The following is a 19,029-nucleotide window of genomic DNA, read 5'->3' on the forward strand; positions in this document are numbered from 1 at the left end:
TTCCTACTCCTGTATTAACGTAGTCGCTTTGGGAATTATAATAGTTCTTAGCAGAATCTGAGCTTATAACAACCTTGCATCCATTGCTACAAATAAGGATATTTTATTGCAATAAACAAAAATGCATACTGATGCAGCCACCTTTTTCTAAAAAATGAAGTTATCTCTGTGACATACTTTTATCTAAGAAACTCTATATAATGCTTACTATACACAAGTACTTTTCTAAGTGCTTTGTAAATATTATATCGTTTCATTTTTGCTAGACGTTTGTTTTGCTAGCTGAAGCATGAACAGGATGAAACACAGCTTAGAATACTTTCAATAAAGTCATTTTACAATATATGCAGTAATTATTAACTCTTTTAAATATAGGGAAAACATATATTAATTATATTAACACTTTATAATAACTTTGAAAATATTATGTTGGATAAAGTAAATAAATAATAAAACATGTCAGTATTGGCTGCCAATTTGTTTCTAGGTACTTTATATGATAAAGACAATTCATTATAAATTACTTTAAGCCATTTTATAAGGCTAAAATTTAGGAAACAATTTTGGGCTTAAAAAGAACAGAGATCCTAATTCTAGTTCTGTCATTTATTCAACTCTGTGACCCCGGGCAAGGCTTAGGAATTGGGCTTAATCACAAATATGCCTTCTGGGACTTAAATTCTGTGATATACCAAATAACCCTTCATGTTTTGCATCACTAATTTAAACAGGTAATTCATCTCATGTTTATGTAAATTCATTCCTATGTCATCAGGTGATTCTATCTTATCACTCCCATATCGTCATTGCCTACAGCAATGATTGAATAGAGGTAAAGTTAACAAATCTTTTTAAATGAATGAACTACCAAAAATTAAAATTAACATATAGTTTGAAACTTGTTACTACTACATTAAGTTTTTTTCTATTCTAAGTCAAATCTCAAGTTCATTCATATTCTTTGTATGGTGTACAAATGTACAAAGGGCTAAAAGGTGAATATGACATGAAACAATTTATAAAGAAAGGGGTTCAATATGCACACAAGGCAATAAGTAAAAGGATAAAAGAGTCTGAATGTTAGCTTTGTGTGTGATTATTCAGCCTCACATTTTTATAACAGAATATATCATATATGATCCTATGTTGTAGAATAAGATTCAAAATTCCCTCCCAGGAGTTAGTTGTTCAATATTGACCTCTATGTCTCATAAGAGTTAGTTACAAAGAAATAAGTAGTGAATATTGAAAGGAAGTTATACTTGTCATCCAAAAGTTTGGATTAAAAACAAAATAAATATGGTATTTGCCTTTCTCTGACTTATTTCATTTAGCATAATACTCTCCAGCTTTACCTATATCATTGCAAATGGCAAGATTTCATTCTTTCTTATGGCTGAGTAATATGTAGAATTTAAGAAACAAAATAAATGAGCAAAGGGAAAAAAAGAGAGATGCAAACCAAGAAACAGACTCTTAACTACGAAGAACAAACTGATGGTTACCACAGGTGAGGTTGGGGTGGGGGGGATCTATGAAATAGGTGATGGGAGTAAGGAGGGCATTTGCTGTGATGAGCCCTGGGTGTTGTATGGAACAGCTTAATCACTGTATTATATGCCTGAATCTAATATTAAATACTGTATGTTAACGGACTGGAATTTGAATAAGAGCTTCTAAATAAATATAGAAATAAACAGCCAAAAAGTGGAAATAACCCAAATATCTACCAATTAAGGAAGGGATAAACAAAATGTGCTCTATCCATACAGTCATGAAAAGGAATGAACAACCAGTACATGCAATATCGTAGATGAACCTTGAAAACATCATGTTAAATTTAAAAAGCCAGATAAAAAAGGCTATATATTGTATATTCCATTCATATAAAACATCCACAGTGGGCAAATCCATGGAAACAGAAAATATAGTAGAATTGCTGTCAGGGGCCAGGGAAGGGGAAGAATGGGAATGACTGCTAATGGGTATGGAGTTTCTTTCTGGAGTGATAAAAAATATCCTGGAATAAAGTAGTAGTAATCCTTGCACAATTCTGTGAATATACTAAATCCTTGAATTGTACAGTTTAAAGGAGGGAATTTTATGGCTTGTTCATATATGTCAATTTTTATAAATAGGAAAAAAGGAAGAAAAATAGCCTTAATACAGCAGTCATCTCATGAGAATAAACTATTTTCCTCATTATTCCCTTCTAGCTCCTTAAATTTTCTCTTTACTTCCCAAAGTACATGTCTACTTTCTAAAATATGCTGTTTGCTCACATTTTCTCCAGGGAGGATTTAGAACAAATTGAGCAAGAAAAAAGAACAGAGGCTGAAATGTAACCAACAATGGGGAAAAGACTATGATGGCCTCTTCTTTTGAGGAAAATAAAATCATAAATGAAATAACCATTTTGCCAGAAATTTGGAAAGAAGAAAAAACAAACTAACTATAACCTAAAGCCTTAACACAATTACAGTTAGCATGTTGGTATATATCCTTAAAACTTTTTCCCTCATTTTAATCAAGCATGCATATATGAAATGCTACTTTATGGGGTGCCTGCATGGCTGAGTCCGTTAAGCATCTGCCTTTGGCTCAGGTCATGATCTCAGGGTCCTGGGATGAAGCCCTGCATAGGGCTCGCTGCACAGCAGGGAGTCTGCTTCTCCCTCTATCTCTGCGCCTCTCCATCCCACTCATGCTCTCTCTCTGTCTCAAATAAATAAATAAATTCTTTAAAAAAAAAGCTACTTTACACATAATGTTAAATCACAGTCATTTTTCATTTTACTATGCAGTTTCCAAATCCTAATCTTTAATGGCTGAATAATAACCTATTAAATGAGATGGACAATAATTAACCATTTCCTTTACTATCAAAGCATCTTTTTTTTTTTTTTAATATTTTATTTATTTATTTGAGAGAGACACAGTGAGAGAGAGCATGAGCGAGGAGAAGGTCAGAGAGAGAAGCAGACTCCCCGTGGAGCTGGGAGCCCGATGCGGGACTCGATCCTGGGACTCCGGGGTCATGACCTGAGCCGAAGGCAGTCGTCCAACCAACTGAGCCACCCAGGCATCCCACTATCAAAGCATCTTGATTGTTTTTACATTTTTCACTATTACAAACAACCCTAAAGTAAAGATTTTAACACATAACAAATTTTCTGATTTTAGATTATTTTCTTATTCTAAGTTCATGGGAGAAGTAGGATTCTTTTTTTTTTTTTTTAAGATTTTATTTATTTATTTGACAGAGAGAGATCACAAGTAGGCAGAGAGGCAGGCAGAGAGAGAGGAAGGGAAGCAGGCTCCCTGCTGAGCAGAGAGCCTGATGTGGGACTTGATCCTAGGACCCCGGGATCATGACCCGAGCCGAAGGCAGCGGCTTAACCCACTGAGCCACCCAGGCGCCCGAGAAGTAGGATTCTTAAGTGAAAGAATGTGAAAACTTTTATAGCTCTTAGTAAAGCTGCCTCAGTGAAAGTGGGTTATTATTTCAGGAACATTGCTAAGAATCTCTAGTGGTGAAACTGTCTGGAACCATCCTAAAATCACTATTTTACATAATACTTCAAGTAGTTCCCTGATCTCCTTAGAGATCATCAATAATTCTTTGCCATTTTCTTGCATCTCATCATCTAGGAAATAAGCAAGCCTCTAATAAAACTTATAATAATATTATACAGTTTTTATGACCTTGTATATTAAGTTACTATAATCCATATATTATAATAAATGCCATATTTAAAATTAATGCTTGCTTATGATCCTTAACCTGCACTTAATAGTTACAGTTATCAGAAAATTTTCTTCCATTTACTAAACAAGCTTGTTCAATATACAATATTTGTATGTAACTGAAAGTTAAAGTCCACTCACATCTCTTTTACGTTGATCTTTTTTCAACTGAGCAATCTCTCTGTTTCTTCTAGACTCTGTCAATCTGGCTTTTTCTTGTTCTTCTTTCATTTGTTTCATTAGCCGAACCTAAAAAAGATTAGGTAAATACATCTATTGGAGTTTTCCTATCACAACATTCGTTAAATTAATCACACATATGGAAATAAGCAGTTAGAATTCTGAATACTTAACAAGGAAAAAATGGAGCTTTGATGCACATTTTAAATGGTCAATGCTGATCACAGAAACAGAATTAGAAATTCTATTTAAAATTTCTAATTAGAAATAGAAACATAGAATTTCTAACTAGAAATAGAAACATTTCTATTTCTAATACTTTTCCAATATGTTTCTATCAATTGCTTAGTGCTGTATCCATTTTATATTCAGTGTTCAATTGTTCTATAACTTGAAGGAATTTTTGGTACTTATTACCAGTAGCTATATGACTTTGAACAAATTAGTTAACCTCTCTAAGTTTTCATTTCTCATATATAAAATAGAGACAACAGCTCTATGGCATTATTGGACTATTATGAGAATTTATTGAGTAATACCTGTAGAGTGCTTATAACAATGTCTGGTGTATAGTAAGCACCTAATAATTTTAGCTATTGCTGTCATCAGCAAAGACACATTATGATCTAAAACTTCTTAAATCATTTTCACATTTGCTATTTCACATTTGCTATTTGACATTGATTGTCATGCCGAATGTTAATAAGAATAATTAATCCCACAACAAAAACACAGAACAGATAAGGATTCACATACTCTCTTTTGTCAAGAAGACAATTTATATTTTTCTGTGCATGGGAAGTATAAACACTAAATTGAAGATAGTTGTTACCTCTGGGGGCAAAGACAGTAGTTACCTCTGGGGGCAAAACTTCATACATAGGAAGTTTTGTGTATACTGTAATGTTTAATATCTTAAATAGAAATGTAGTGCTCATTATGTAATTATCAATAATTTTTTGCATGTTCAAGATATATTACGTGTTTCAGGAAGAGAGCTATATCCATCAGTCAAAGAAGCCCTGTTTTTGACATGATTTTCAGCTACTCTGAAGAAAGGCTTTGATAATGGATGAGTATAGGAAACAACTTCTAATTGCCAAAAGGAAGTGCATCGTTTGTAAGTCTGGGTTACCTTTTATTGAATATGGAAAGAACCACAATAATTTTTTTGTCCCAAATGACATAAATATCCTCAACATCAGACTTTAATGCAAAATATAATCAATACCTTTGTTTTTTTCATTTCCATCACATCCTGCTGCAATTTCTTCAATTGCTTTTCATATTGAGACTGGTTTTTAAGCAGCCTTGCATGCTCTTTTTGGGCTGTCTGAAGTCTTTGTAGTTCTTTATTCATGGCTTGGAGTTTCTTTTCATATTCAGACCTAACTTTTTTTGCCTTTTCTTCTGAGTAAGATTCCACTGAACCTAAACGACCAAAGGGTATTTGTATTTACTTCTATGAGATACAGATTTTCATTTTGTAGATTTACAACTCATGAGCTCAGAGAAGCACTACCTTCCAAACACAAACCTCAGGAGGCCAGGGCATCTGTGAATCACTCTCTTTTATTAGCTACTCTCAGCTTGTTTAACAATTATTTAAGTTTTGTTTTTTTAAGATTTTTTTTTTTAAAGATTTTACTTATCTATTTGACAGAGAGAGATCAAAAGTAGGCAGAGAGGCAGGCAGAGAGAGAGGGAGAAGCAGGCTCCCTGCTGAGCAGACAGCCTCCAGGCCTTGACCAAAGGACCCTGAGATCACGACGGGAGCCGAAGGCAGAGGCTTAACCCACTGAGCCACCCAAGCACCCTTAAGTTTTGTTTGTTTTTGTTTGTTTGTTTTTTTAATTTAAAAAATATTCCCAGCATAAATCAAGACAGTAAAAACAATTAGCCACAACTTTGCACAAAATAATTAAATAGCCTAGACAGGTACCAGAATGAAAAAATAAGCAATATTTGACATAATGAGACAAACTCACATGTAATGTGGCTTCTAATGTAATTTCTTTCCTCTAAAGGCAGATACGATAAAAACCCATTTTTGCAATTTAGTTGGAACTTTAATTAGAAGTAAATGTAATTCTTACCTAAGTTCTGCAGCACCTGGTCTCTCTCAAGCTGAGTGTCCCGAATTTTATGTTGTAGCATCATTAGCTTCTCCTCATATTGCTTTTTCAGTGTCTGCAGTCTTTTCTGGCTGTTCTCTAGTTCGTCAATCAGCTTCTGCTTGATTGCAATTTCGCAAGTAATGTTTGCTAAGTCTGCTTGATAATTGGCTATTTATAAAAGAAAAAATAAACACACTGTAATAGGCCACAATATCATAATTCTAACTTGCAAGCAAAAGCATGAAAACCATCATCTCTATCCAGGTATTCACTTAGCAGCTATAAGGAAAATGTCCTGGATAAACCAAAAACTAAAAAAGAGGTGAACAAGATAGACTGTTCACAATGATCAGTGAAAACAGACACTATTTGTGCTAAGAATGGAAATCACACAATGACTAAATCCAGGAGGGGCAGAAACATGAGGCTGGGAGGGGATACACAAGGTGGCAGTTACAAAAGCTGCCCTCATCAAGAAGGAAATGGAGAATGTTTCCTGCTCATATTTTTAAAAAATCGCCCAAATTAATTTTTGTCCTTGTACTGAACAGCAAGTACCTTTCTCATCTGATTCGGAATCTGATTCATCAGAGCTTTCACCCCCTTCAATGTCATCTTCTTCCTCCTCCTCCTCCTCCTCTTCTTCCTCGTGATCACTCACTTCTTGACTCTCTTCCTAAAATGTAATTTATGACCATTAATAGCACAATATCAACGAAACAAACTGATTACTTCATTAAGAGAGACTGCTGGAGTACTAAATAAGAAGTACACAAATTTCACCTTTCATCAAGTACAAAAATCATTCCACAATTTTAGGGTTTTTACATAATTTTATCTTAAATAAATAAAATAGTACTTCATCTATCCTAGTATTCTACCCTCCCCACCAAACACAAGGCTTTCACGTTGTACAAGATTGAGAGTTGCTAGTATTTTATAGCTCATATTTCTGAAAGAAAAGAAGTCCTCAAGCACATAGTTTAAAATGGATGCATGATAACATTTCTCTTTTCTACATATAAAAGTTAGTATAGTTACCAGCAACCATAAACAAGCTAAATTCAAGCACTGAAAAGGAGAAGTTCATTCCTTCATACTTACCACTTCTAATTCGTTGTTTTCTCTTTCTGTAATACCTTTTTCTTCTTTCTTCTCTTGATCAGTATCTGTATTATCCTCTTTACCAGCCACACTTTAAAAGAAAAAAAAAGGAACAAAAGGGTACAGTATTAAAATAGAGAGGAAAATTTTTCACTTTTGTCTCCCAAATCTTAAAAATTGATGATCTTAAAAATCATCAATTATTTGTGAAAACAAACTAAGAGTTTATCATTTGACTGAGCAAAGTTATGTCTGATGCTTCAGAGGAAAACAGAAATTGCCATTCAAACAATAGTGAATTATATCATTGGAGAAAAGCTTATTTTGTAGAAACACTGAAGAATAGATTATACCTTGGGGCATAAGATCTGATGAAACAGCTCTGAACTAGTCACAGTGGCAGCCAATTAACTAGAACATAGGTGATTTAAATTCAAAGGAAATCACATATTTTTCTTTTCTCATCTAAATATATGGCTTTTCCCATCTTAAATACAAAGATACAGAAATTGAAATTTAATTGATATCCTAATACATTTAAGGATAAATTTAGAGATCCAGAATAAATCTGCTCACAGTAAGTTTGACTACACTGGCTATATCCATTATAGTGGTTAGATCTTCTCTAGTAATAGCACAGGCTTTTTTCCTAGGCCATACCTATGACACAGGACTTTTCTTAAACTGTTCTCACAGAAAAGGGTCTTGGCACATCAAAACTGTCTGAGGTTCAACCTGACCTTTGACTGAATAGGAAATTTCAGAATCTGCCCCAAGATTGGCCATACCAAATAGAAGCCTCCTGTTTGGTCATCTGGTACTAACAGTTCTAACCACATACTGATGTCAGGTAATGCTTATAGCCAACCTAACTCAGCCCCAGTGGCCTTGAGAAGAAGACAGTGCACACAGTACAGCAAGCAAAGTCTTTCACACTTAATTTGCTGTGACTCTTTTAGGGTCCAGCAACCATGATCAACTATGTACAGAAGTTAGGCATCTGCCCACTAGACTCATACATTCAATCGTACTAAATAATATTAAGAAAGTGAACTTCAAATAAATCTGTATGTGAAAGATTTCTTCTTGTGCCACTGTAACATTTTGAAATCATCAAGGATAAAAAAAAAAAATACTCAGATATTCTCCAAATAAAATTCTCCTACAAAGAGCTTAAAGACTTTATCTAAATACTTTTATAACAGCTATCATTTCTTTCAGCTACTCTGTTACATTAAAAAACTGCCCTAAAACCTAGACTCGTTTTGAGTTTCTAGGATAAAATTTTAATCTTATTTAAGTTCTGTTATGATTAAACTGTAATGTTTAACCCTAGGTCTCAGTTCTCACAGATACTTTTGTACTCAGAACAATATAATATTTTTCCCTTTTAAGCACTTTTCAGAATTCTTAATTCATGTTCTTTTTGTCATTATTTCTTTAATTTCTGTCTTTCCTACTAAACTGTAAGCCTTAGGAGGGCAGGGATCATGTCTGTTTGACTCAGCATTATGTCCCCAGTACCCAGGGGATGTACATAATAAATGTGCAGTAAGAGTTTAATAAATACACTAATCTCTACGACTGTGCATGAGTATCTGTTTGTCACCTCTATGGGTCTCATGTACGAATTATGTTGGAGTCTAATGGCACAGGCTGAAAGATGCATAAAGATGCATAGAAGATGTCGTATCTCTAGAGTGAGAAGGAACAACCAGTAGCAATACCAATAAAACAATCTTAACTGGAAAGAAATCAAGAGAATTCTAACAGGGTTGCATGATTGTTGTTAACTCATTTTGTTAGAGAAAATTTTTGATTATACTGAATGCCTCTCTTACATCACTTGTGTTATACTAGGACTGTTGATTTCCGCCATGCAGTTCCAACTGCAACTCTAAAAAGAAATTCCCTTCATCCATCATCCCACTTAAAGGACAGTACTAGGCACTCAAACAGACTATACTTGAGGTTTAGGACTAAGGTTAAGGCTAAGACAGGTGAATATGTTTGGAAAGATAGTCCTCATCAGCATTCCTCAGTCTTTCCCCTATGCAGTCTTTCTCACCTGTAAACTGTTGCAGCACACAATTTTTGTTATTGTTGAATGTTTCATTATTTAAGCTCCAGCCCAAATTCCCTCTCACTCTGGTTTATAGCTAAATAACCACTTTATTCAACCCTCCTACTTTCTCCAAGTCACCAGTATCCAGCAAATGTTACTTTTCATTTATATATAAAGTTAACTCATATATTATAAACTGTTCATGCCAATTCTGATGTAGAAAGATCAGCAGTTGTAACTTTACATTAATTTCCCTTTATAAATCACTTAAGACTGAAGCTTTTAAAAATACAAGTTGATACTTTATAATAATTGTATCTCAAATATTCAAGTTCTTCTCAATAAAGTGAGACAAATTGATATCTAAAATAACTAAGCAGCAATGAAAGATATTTACGTTTGCATCTTACAAAGAATCAGAATCTTGGAGTTGGAAGGAACACTAGTGATCATGTGGTTTAACCCCTTTGACATTTGACTACCAATGTCAACATTTTTGGTGAAAACCTAAAAGAAACTGGCCCGGGGAAGTTAATCCACTCAAGAGTACTAGAACCAAGTGTCTTGACTACCAGGTGGGTATTCTAGAATCTTAAACTTAAAGTTCAGTTCACAGACATGGAAGCATTGGCATTACCCAGAAGCTAGATAGATAAGCAAAATCTTAGACTCCACCTCAGTTTTGCTGAATTGGAATCTTCATTTTATAAGACTACTCAGGTGATCTGTATGCATATTCATGTTCAAAAAGCCCTACCCAGGGACATAAAACTGCTCTGCTTTTGCTGTCCTCTAGGGGATGATATAAAAACTGGAAGCAAACTTTACTCACTGAAGACACTGAAAGGACTTGAAAATGTTAAGGTGGAAGGATGCTTCCATACATTATTTTAACTATGTATTTTATTTTGACCTTCTGAAATAGAAGAAATCTCACATTTTTAATGCTATAATTTAATTCTTATGATAAATATAATGTCCTAAATATATACTAGTTAGATGAGTTCTAGTGCAACTTACACACAATTAGAATTACATTCTCATTGTAGAATACTTTAAACAAGTTATAGAATTATAGAATAAAATTATAGATACTACAGACTACTATAGAATGTGTGGAATATAATTATGTAATGTAAATTATTAAATAATTTTAAGAAAATATAATTTTTAAGCTTTCATATTTAAAATGAGTTATTATTGTAACTAATTACTGCATAGTGAAAGTTCCCAAAAGGCTTATTTTAAGTAAGGGTTGAAATTTCTAAAGTGGTGCTTCTAAAATATTAAATATTATTTTCTTAATCATTTTGATTATATAATCTGGGGGCTTATTTAGAAAAATCTATGAAGAGAAGTCCTGATGAGAAGTAAAATACCACTTGATCCTGGTTTAAATAACTATAATTCTGAATGACTAAAATGCAAATATTGATTATATGGAGAGTTCAAAAACGTGCTTCTAAATCTAGCTTAAATTTTAAGTGAAAAAAAGAAAATATCCTGTTTCTGACACTCACCTCAAATACATTTTAAAAGCAACAATTATATTTCTAATCCAACCTTAAAAATGTCTTTTAAGGGGTGTCTGGGTGGCTCAGTGGGTTGAGCCTCCGCCTTCAGCTCAGGTCATGACCCCAGGGTCGTGGGATCGGAGCCCCACATCTGGCTCTCTGTTCAGCAGGGAGTCTGTTTCCCCCCTCCCCCAACCTCTGCCTGCCTCTCTGCCTACTTATAATCTCTGTCTGTCAAATAAATAAATAAAATCTTTTAAAAAAAGTCTTGTAAATCTTATCTGTAATAAGGCCACAGTTTCCTATTGGTTTGTTGCTATTTAATGTTGCTTTCCAACAACTATTACAAATATTTGTATATACAAATATATTTGCATTGCAAATATAATATTCCAAATATTACACCAAATAAGGAAGAGAGGAGAAAAACCCACCTGTGATTTAGCATGGGCTATGACAAAATCTCAGTTCCCACCCAATTAAAAATTCCCACTGTTCACAAGTTTTTGAAAGATTCATTCTGAAAGTCAATGGTGGGTTTTGAAGGGTCATTTTTTTGCCTAAAAAAGGGAATTCACTATCATAACTATGATAGTTTATTCAAAAATCACATGAATTTTAATCAGGTAACTAGTGAGCATTTTATTCTGTAAAAGTAGTTTCTGGAAATATATTTGACGTACTTGTCAATTTTGTAAAATCATCATTAATTTTAGGAGCACCAAGCTAATCTAGTCTGAAACAATCTATAATTCTATAACACATTTCTTTGTGAATGGCAACTAAATATTTAAATGACATTTTAATAAAAAACCTGGGAAATATTCCAACCTTCTTTCTTCTCGATTGCTTTCCTCAAGTTTCTGTAGCCTTCAAAATCACGAGGCACAGTATTGGAAGGCCAAGCCAATGAAGGACAAACCAGACAGTAAAAAGCGAAAGTGATAAGAAGGTAAAAATGATACATGAGCTTGAAGACTTTAAAATAAATTTTAAAAGATATCATCAAAGGACAATACACAGTAAAAAGGCAATACATTTTGTATGAATAAAAAGTAAGTAGAAAAACAAGCAGCATTATATATCTAAGAAGAGTATATAGACTTTCAGTTGAAATTATTTAGCAGTAAAATGTAGAGTCTTAGTTTATATAACTTGATCAGTAGTAAGAGTGTTTGGATGCCATTGCTTTTTAATATCTGAAATGTTTCCACCTTCTCAGTTTCCCCAAAAAGACCACTTTCAATGATATCCTCTTCCTTTTAATCCTTCCCAAAAGATATTTTTTATGGCATCATCAAAAGAACGTCAAAAAGTAATGCCTTTATACCATAATATGAAAATACCATTAATACTACATACTAGAATGCTACTTTTAAAACTTGTTTTTTATTCTTAATACACTACATGTGAACATCACTAAATCTAAAAAAAGTTCTATTTCAAAATTATATATGAAATGGTATAACAATCAAATGAGTATGGTTGTTATGATATCAGTGAAAAACTGTAATTTTATTAATTGAAAATAAAATCTCATAATATCATTGTACTAATAATTAGAAATTATTAAAAAGGACTAAGGCAAAGGGGGCAATAAAAAGGGAAATGCAGTACTTTCCATTAATCAGATTCATCTTCAACCAGAAATATATAAGAAAAACTAAAGATATATACTTAAAGACTTTGAAGTATAATTGAAACAATATTCAATACACAGAATTGGGGATCTTTACTCAATGGAATGTACTGAATACCAATATTTGTCATATAAACAAAAAGACAGATGTGCTAGGCTCCAATTAAGCATATAGCAATCTTGATAGAGCACATTTCTGACCAGAATTCCATAAATATTTTTCAGAATCATCAATATTTGTAAATGAAGAGATTGGGTCTTAAGTATAAATTATTTTAAACCAGTTATTTTCTTGTGCTGGCATGTGATTTTTATTTGTTGGCCTGCAATCGTTTTTCCTAATCAACTTATATATTGCTATTCCAAGAAGAGACTAGCAATCTTTCTGGGGGAAAAAAAAATTCTAGAGTGATATTCACCAGGGATCAAAAGGTCCAGTATAATGGCTAGAAAAAGGAAAATAAAGCCATCACCTAAGAAATCTATGTGTTTCTAGAGTTTCAACCTGACACCACTAAACACAAGTATAATGCAGTCTGAAGAATTAGTAAAGTTTTTTATAATTCAAGTCATTTAAAGCTAGATATCCAAAAAACATGGGGAGTAATGCCTAATCTAGGCTTACACTAATGAAAATGAGCTACAGTAGCTCAAAGGATATGGTTCCCTGGCAAATAGCCCAAATTTTCTATGTCCAATACGCAGAGTTTTTGTTTATCTAACACAAGAGAGCTCTATTAAAATGTATGGATGAGGGGCACCTGGGTGGCTCAGTGGGTTAAAGCCTCTGCCTTCAACTCAGGTCATGATCCCAGGGTCCGAGCCCTGCAGCAGGCTCTGAGCCCTGCAGCAGGCTCTCTCCTCAGCAGGGAGCCTGCTTCCTCCTCTCTCTCTGCCTGCCTCTCTGTCTACTTGTGATTTCTGTCTGTCAAATAAATAAATAAAATCTTTAAAAGAAAAACAAAAACATATGGATGATATAAGCTAATAAGCAAATAAACATTAGATGACTTTTCAGTTGTTTCTCTAAACAACATTGCAACAAGTAGTTCAAAGACAGTGGCGGGCAGAAAAAAAAAAACAACTAATAATCTGATACTTCCCCATAACTTAAAGTTTTCACTCCATTTAGTTCCATTACATGGAGAAAGGATGTTTCTCCTATAAAGAGGAGAGAGAATGACAAATCTTGCCAACAATTTTAATAGTTGTTACTAAAAAAGAGGTAATACAGCCTCTTCAAGTATTCCACTTTGTTATACTCCCCTATTTTCCTATCTAAAACTATGGATGATTTTACAACTCAGTAGAAAATAAGCACGGACAAGAAGAAGAATAAACCTTAAACCCCCACACATTATCTAATTTTTGTAGCTCTGATAAAGACTCTGATGCAGAAAAAGTTTCAACTTTCATGTAATACAGGAATTATGATGCCCTCCTTGAACATAAAAGCAGTTTCTAACATAAAAATGACCCACTTGATACTCTTGCTACCAACGCTTACTTTGTTAGAGGCCCCGTAACCACTACAGCCAAAAACTAACAAACACAAAACAAAGTAAATTAAAAGAAACGGAGAAAGTAAATTAAAAGAAACGGAGCTTCTAATTTGTGGCTTTAGTGGAGAGGAACGAAAGCAACTATGAGAATGAGGACAGCTTAGGAAATCTGAACCCAAAAGTGAAACCCCAGATAGATCTTGGAAACTCTCAGCTAAAAGTAGGTAAATATCTTTCCTCCATAACTTGATTTTTTTTTTCCCTTCATGAGGGTGCTGTTGCTCAGTATTTGAATTAATGCTTCCTCTTTCAAAATTACAAACATCTTTAGAAAGGAGGGTTATTGCTTATAAGTTATAATGTGGATATATATAGCATGGATTCCTTTAGCCATAGATGGTTTTGGTCCCAAATTTGAATTTAAAGAGAGGAAAAAAAAAAAAGGAAGTAGATGATTTTGAAATCAGGAATACTTTGGAATAGGGTGAATTACATGAGAACTGACCTCTCTGGGGAGGAATGGACCATAACAGGCCTAAGGACATAGGGGGTCAGAAGATGGAATGAAAAGGATGCCTAAGGCAGAAATTCACACTTCTCCCTGAAGGCTGGTTACACCCATGAAAGGAAAGAAAGCTTCTTTTCCCTTTTTTCCTTTTCCTCTTCCCTTTTGAATTGCTCTTACCACACTACAAAATGGGGAAAAAAAATCATTTCATGTGATTCAGCTGGGAAACCTGGACAATATATATTTGTAATATTTTCCAGAGAAAATTAGTCCCAAATTTTCAAATTTTTTTTCTTATTTTTTTTCCAAAGAATTTTTTAAATGAACTTACTCTGTATGTAAGGTTGAGGCAGAACCCAAATTTTGCAATGCCCTCTCTGATGAATAAAATAAATAAAAACGAGGGCTATAAAACAACTCAACCAGAATCAATGTACCAAAAAAGGAGCTCTTGCCTCCAAAGAGTTCCAGGGGAAGACCAGACAAACTGCAGTCACTCAAAATACTTGTGGAACTCTTTGTTTGTTATTTGTTTGCTTCAACCTGTAGCAAACCCTTTGGCTAAAATGACAGCTTACTTACATTTTTAAAATAGGAATTTACATTACATCCAGTCTGAAAGTTATTAGGATCTATAGCAAAAAGTTAACAATGATTAAAGAAATGCTTTAATCAAGATGAGTGAAACAGTATTGGTTCTCATGTTTAAATCCATAACAAGGTTTGACTAGAATGTGGTAAGAAAAATTGTATTAAATTCTACAAATTTACATATGGAGTAATATAGACTCATAAACTGGTTCTAAAGGCTTTCGTGCAGTTTATGGCACACAAATTTTTTTTCCAGGTTCACACTATATAGGTTTCAATTCTACAAAGACATGATATAGCATGTAGGTGAGAATGCTAAAAAAGTATGTTTTAAAGTATCGTATATGATTATTAATTTTTAGGAAGCATTAATTTTTCTCATTTTAGACTATCATTGACTTTTTTCAAGATGGCTAAGGTAATATCTCTAAATTTACCTTACCTAGTTTGGTTTTTTCTTCACCAATTTTATTTTTTTATTTCATATCATTTTTTGTTAAAAAGTAACTTTTTTCACTTGGGTTCTTATGTTTAAATACAGTTGTTTAGTAAGGTCTTCCTAGCATTAACATCTGCTATTATTTTTTATCATAACAATTATTACATCCAACATAATCACTGAAATAGTCAATTTTTCACTTTGAAATGACAGCTATTTAATTTTTTTTTACTTTAAAAAAGCACCAGGGACAAATGTTAATAATAATATATTTTTCCTTTAGTACCATTTACCAATCAAAATGCTTCTCTCCCTGCATTGTCACAAAAATAACCTCCATCAGAAGTATTATTTTAGGATACCTAAGCTCACTATAAAAATGTCAAAACAGGGGTGCCTGGGTGGCTCAGTGGGTTAAAGCCTCTGCCTTTGGCTTGGGTCATGATCCCAGGGTCCTGGGATCTATCCCCGCATCCCCGCATCCCCCCCCTCTCTGCTCAGCAGGGAGCCTGCTTCCTCCTCTCTCTCTCTCTCTCTCTCTCTCTCTCTCTCTGCCTGCTTGTGATCTCTGTCTGTCAAATAAATAAAATCTTTTTTAAAAATGTCAAAACAGTCTAGATTTCCCTTTTTTTCATTATTCAGACCAAACAGGTGATTATTATAACATCTCTAAATTTACCTCAAAATGAAACAGCAGAATCAGTTCATGACCTTGAAAAATATACCCTTCCTTATACTTACTATTCATGAACAAAACCAAGACCTTTAAAAACAAGTCACACTGTTTGGTATTTTCACCAACTACAAAACTAATATTATAAGAGAATAGTTAAGTCATGTGTAAAAGTCTCATTTTCATTCAAGCAGTATGTTGGATCACATATAATTCTGTGATCACTGTTTCAGTGTTAACTACTCCGCATAAAAGCTAATCATTACATATCTTACTGCTGCCATAATCAGCCATCCATGAAAAATACCTATTAAGACACTAGTATCTTAAGAATGCAATTTCAGTTGCAATGCCTCCTAACCATAAATGTGTAACTCCTTGTTTTAATTATTCTAATCATTCCTTCTTAACTCAAGGACATACAGCAGAATTAACTTGAAAAATTTAAACCTCCAGTTACTTAAGTCAACTGGACTGTTCAAGGAAGAAATGCCTGGTTGCCTACATAAACTTCTAAATAAACTGAGCAAAGCAGCAGGTAGACTAAATGTCAATAATAATTCTACAAAGCAAGCTTCTTGCAACAAACCATTTGACAGCTGTGCCCCCTTTTGAATATCTAGCCAAAACGCTTAAAATTAATTTGACTGGCATGTTCAAAATATATTTAGTAACTATTGTGACTGCACCACAGAATCAGTAGGTAGACATGTAAAGAATTTGTGAATATTTAACCACTCACACATTACAAGTGGTCAAATTTTTATTTTCTTCTTCTTGGCACCTAGTTGATTTTAGAAGAAGATATTATCAGGATGCAAGAAAAAGAAGGCCTAGAACAGTGGTGAAAAGCTGGATAACTCCTTGTTGATTCAAAAAGCCTAAAATAACATAAATAACTCTGACATAATCAAATTGGAAGCCCTGCAGAAAATACTGACGAGACCAAATGACATTAAATGACAGTCTGATGGATTAGTTTAGCCTTTAGTTAAACTAATCTAGACAGGAATCAGATGATATTCATGAGACTATTTAATTGCATTAGAAAATGGGAAAGAAATGAAGACAGTGAGTTGTAATGGTAGAGCAAGCTTTGCAGAAAAGATGAATGGAATGCAAAAGCAGCTATTTGAAAAATAATAAAATAATTTCAAATACTAATTTTACCTTGTCATAGTCTAAATAAAATCTACTACCATATTATTATAATTAACTTATTTTTCTTTTATACTAGTAGAGATAAACAAGTAAACATATATCATAATTTTCAGCTAATTTAAATGACATTTTCCTTATTAATATACTGTGAAACTATGTATACTCACTGTAATTGCAAATTAAGATACCCTGCAAAGAAAGAAAAACAAGGATTCATATAGCAGTGACTTCATAACACTACCTTTTTTTCTTCTTCTTTTCTTTCCTTTTCAGCTTCTCTAAATCTTTCTTAGCTAGATCTATAATTTCAATGGTCTCTTTGTCTGAGGACAGTATAGTAGGAGAGAAAGCTGATGATCCACTGAAATACGGTGATCTTGCTGTGGCTCTTGTCAGGTTTTTTCGAAGGTTCTCATTCACTGCTTCACTTTCTAATAATTTTGCCCTAGTGAATAAAAATATGTTTAAACAGGAAACATTTTTTATTATAGCAAATAATTTATAGCATACAATTTACCACCCTAACCATTTTTAAGCATATTAACTTGGCACCACAAAGTGGATCCAGACTATTGTGCAACCACAGCCACCGTCCACCTCCAGAAATTTTTCATTTTCTCCAACTAAAATTCTGCACCCATTAAATATGAATTCATTTCCCTCTGCTCCCAGCTCCTAGCAACCACCATGATACTTTCTGTCTCTACAGTCTGACTACTCTAGCAATAAATAGGGAACATTTTAAATATATTGTTTCATATGCTACAAGGTGATTTAAAATGTATCTCAATGTTGCTACAAGGTAGGATTGTTGTTTTTTGTTTTTTGTTTTTTTTAAAATAAACAGCCTCACAAACATTAATGTTTAGGATTTTTTTAATTCTCTGATTAAATAATTATAAATTTGAAATCACATTTTTAGTGCTCAGAAGTGCCAATGGGTAATTAGATTAGTTGCATTCTGGCCAGTAGGCATTACTGATGTTGCTTTGTAAACCCATCATTTAAACTTAAAATCTACAAGCAGCATGGTCCCCTTTCTTTCAGTGCTTCATTCATCATGCTATAATAGCATTTCCAAATCTTTGTAAGGAATAGTTAGTTAAACTTGCCCCTAACTGGCTAAAAGACATCTGGCTCCCAAGCATGGCGTGGGAAAAGATGGTATCTCCAAGGAAACCTGAGTTTAATAATTGAAAACATTCTTTTGTTTGCTCAAGCAGTCCTAATAATGACAGGAGGAAAATGTATGTACTGTCAGTAATGTGCAAAAAACATAGAATGACGAGATTCTGAAAGAGGGGACTCTTGAAACAAAAAGAGATTCAGAGTCCCCGAGGCTAGTCCTTTTATTTCTACTTGATTTAAAATCATCAAGAACACAATTACCTACTTCAATATAATAGATTTCCAAGGTCAATTTGGCAGAAGGGTGATTGAGACAGGGCCATAAGAAGAAAGTACTACCTTACTAGATCTGTCTCAAAACTATATTGCACAGAACTCCTGCCATATGTCCAAGTATTTCAGAGAAAGATGCTAGATTAATTTGCAACTTATAAGCTCGAGAAGATGCGGTCAGCTCTGTTTGTTTTGTTTTGTTTTCACTACCAAAATTATTTATGACACTGTTGGAATCAGCTAGAAACAGTGTACATAAGTCAGTGAATATATGTTTCAAGTCAGGGTCTTATACACTCTTTAATGAAATTATTTTATTATATGTCTGGTATCATATGTAAGCAGAATAACAATTACAGTAATTTGAAATGTTTAAGTAGCTGTGTAC

At 33.5% G+C, this 19,029-nt stretch overlaps 1 protein-coding gene across 11 annotated transcripts in view; it reads right to left on the minus strand.

Annotated features, from left to right (window-relative positions):
- KIF21A (kinesin family member 21A) overlaps positions 1 to 19,029 on the minus strand; it is a 151,757-nt gene that overhangs the window by 39,049 nt on the left and 93,679 nt on the right. For 6 of the 11 annotated variants that reach the window (XM_032855347.1, XM_032855349.1, XM_032855348.1 and 3 more), the window contains exons 11-17: positions 17,482 to 17,685; positions 11,559 to 11,597; positions 7,149 to 7,239; positions 6,603 to 6,720; positions 6,024 to 6,212; positions 5,159 to 5,358; positions 3,889 to 3,996 (exon numbers count right to left, since the gene is read on the minus strand). In XM_032855347.1, the coding sequence (XP_032711238.1) occupies positions 3,889 to 3,996; positions 5,159 to 5,358; positions 6,024 to 6,212; positions 6,603 to 6,720; positions 7,149 to 7,239; positions 11,559 to 11,597; positions 17,482 to 17,685 (949 nt within the window). The remainder of the gene's footprint in view (positions 1 to 3,888; positions 3,997 to 5,158; positions 5,359 to 6,023; positions 6,213 to 6,602; positions 6,721 to 7,148; positions 7,240 to 11,558; positions 11,598 to 17,481; positions 17,686 to 19,029) is intronic. The other 5 variants (XM_032855356.1, XM_032855355.1, XM_032855357.1 and 2 more) reach the window with 1 other exon arrangement.

Source organism: Lontra canadensis, unplaced genomic scaffold, assembly GCF_010015895.1.
Source record: "Lontra canadensis isolate GAN:19392208 unplaced genomic scaffold, GSC_riverotter_1.0 scaffold9, whole genome shotgun sequence".
Lineage (NCBI taxonomy): Eukaryota > Metazoa > Chordata > Mammalia > Carnivora > Mustelidae > Lontra > Lontra canadensis.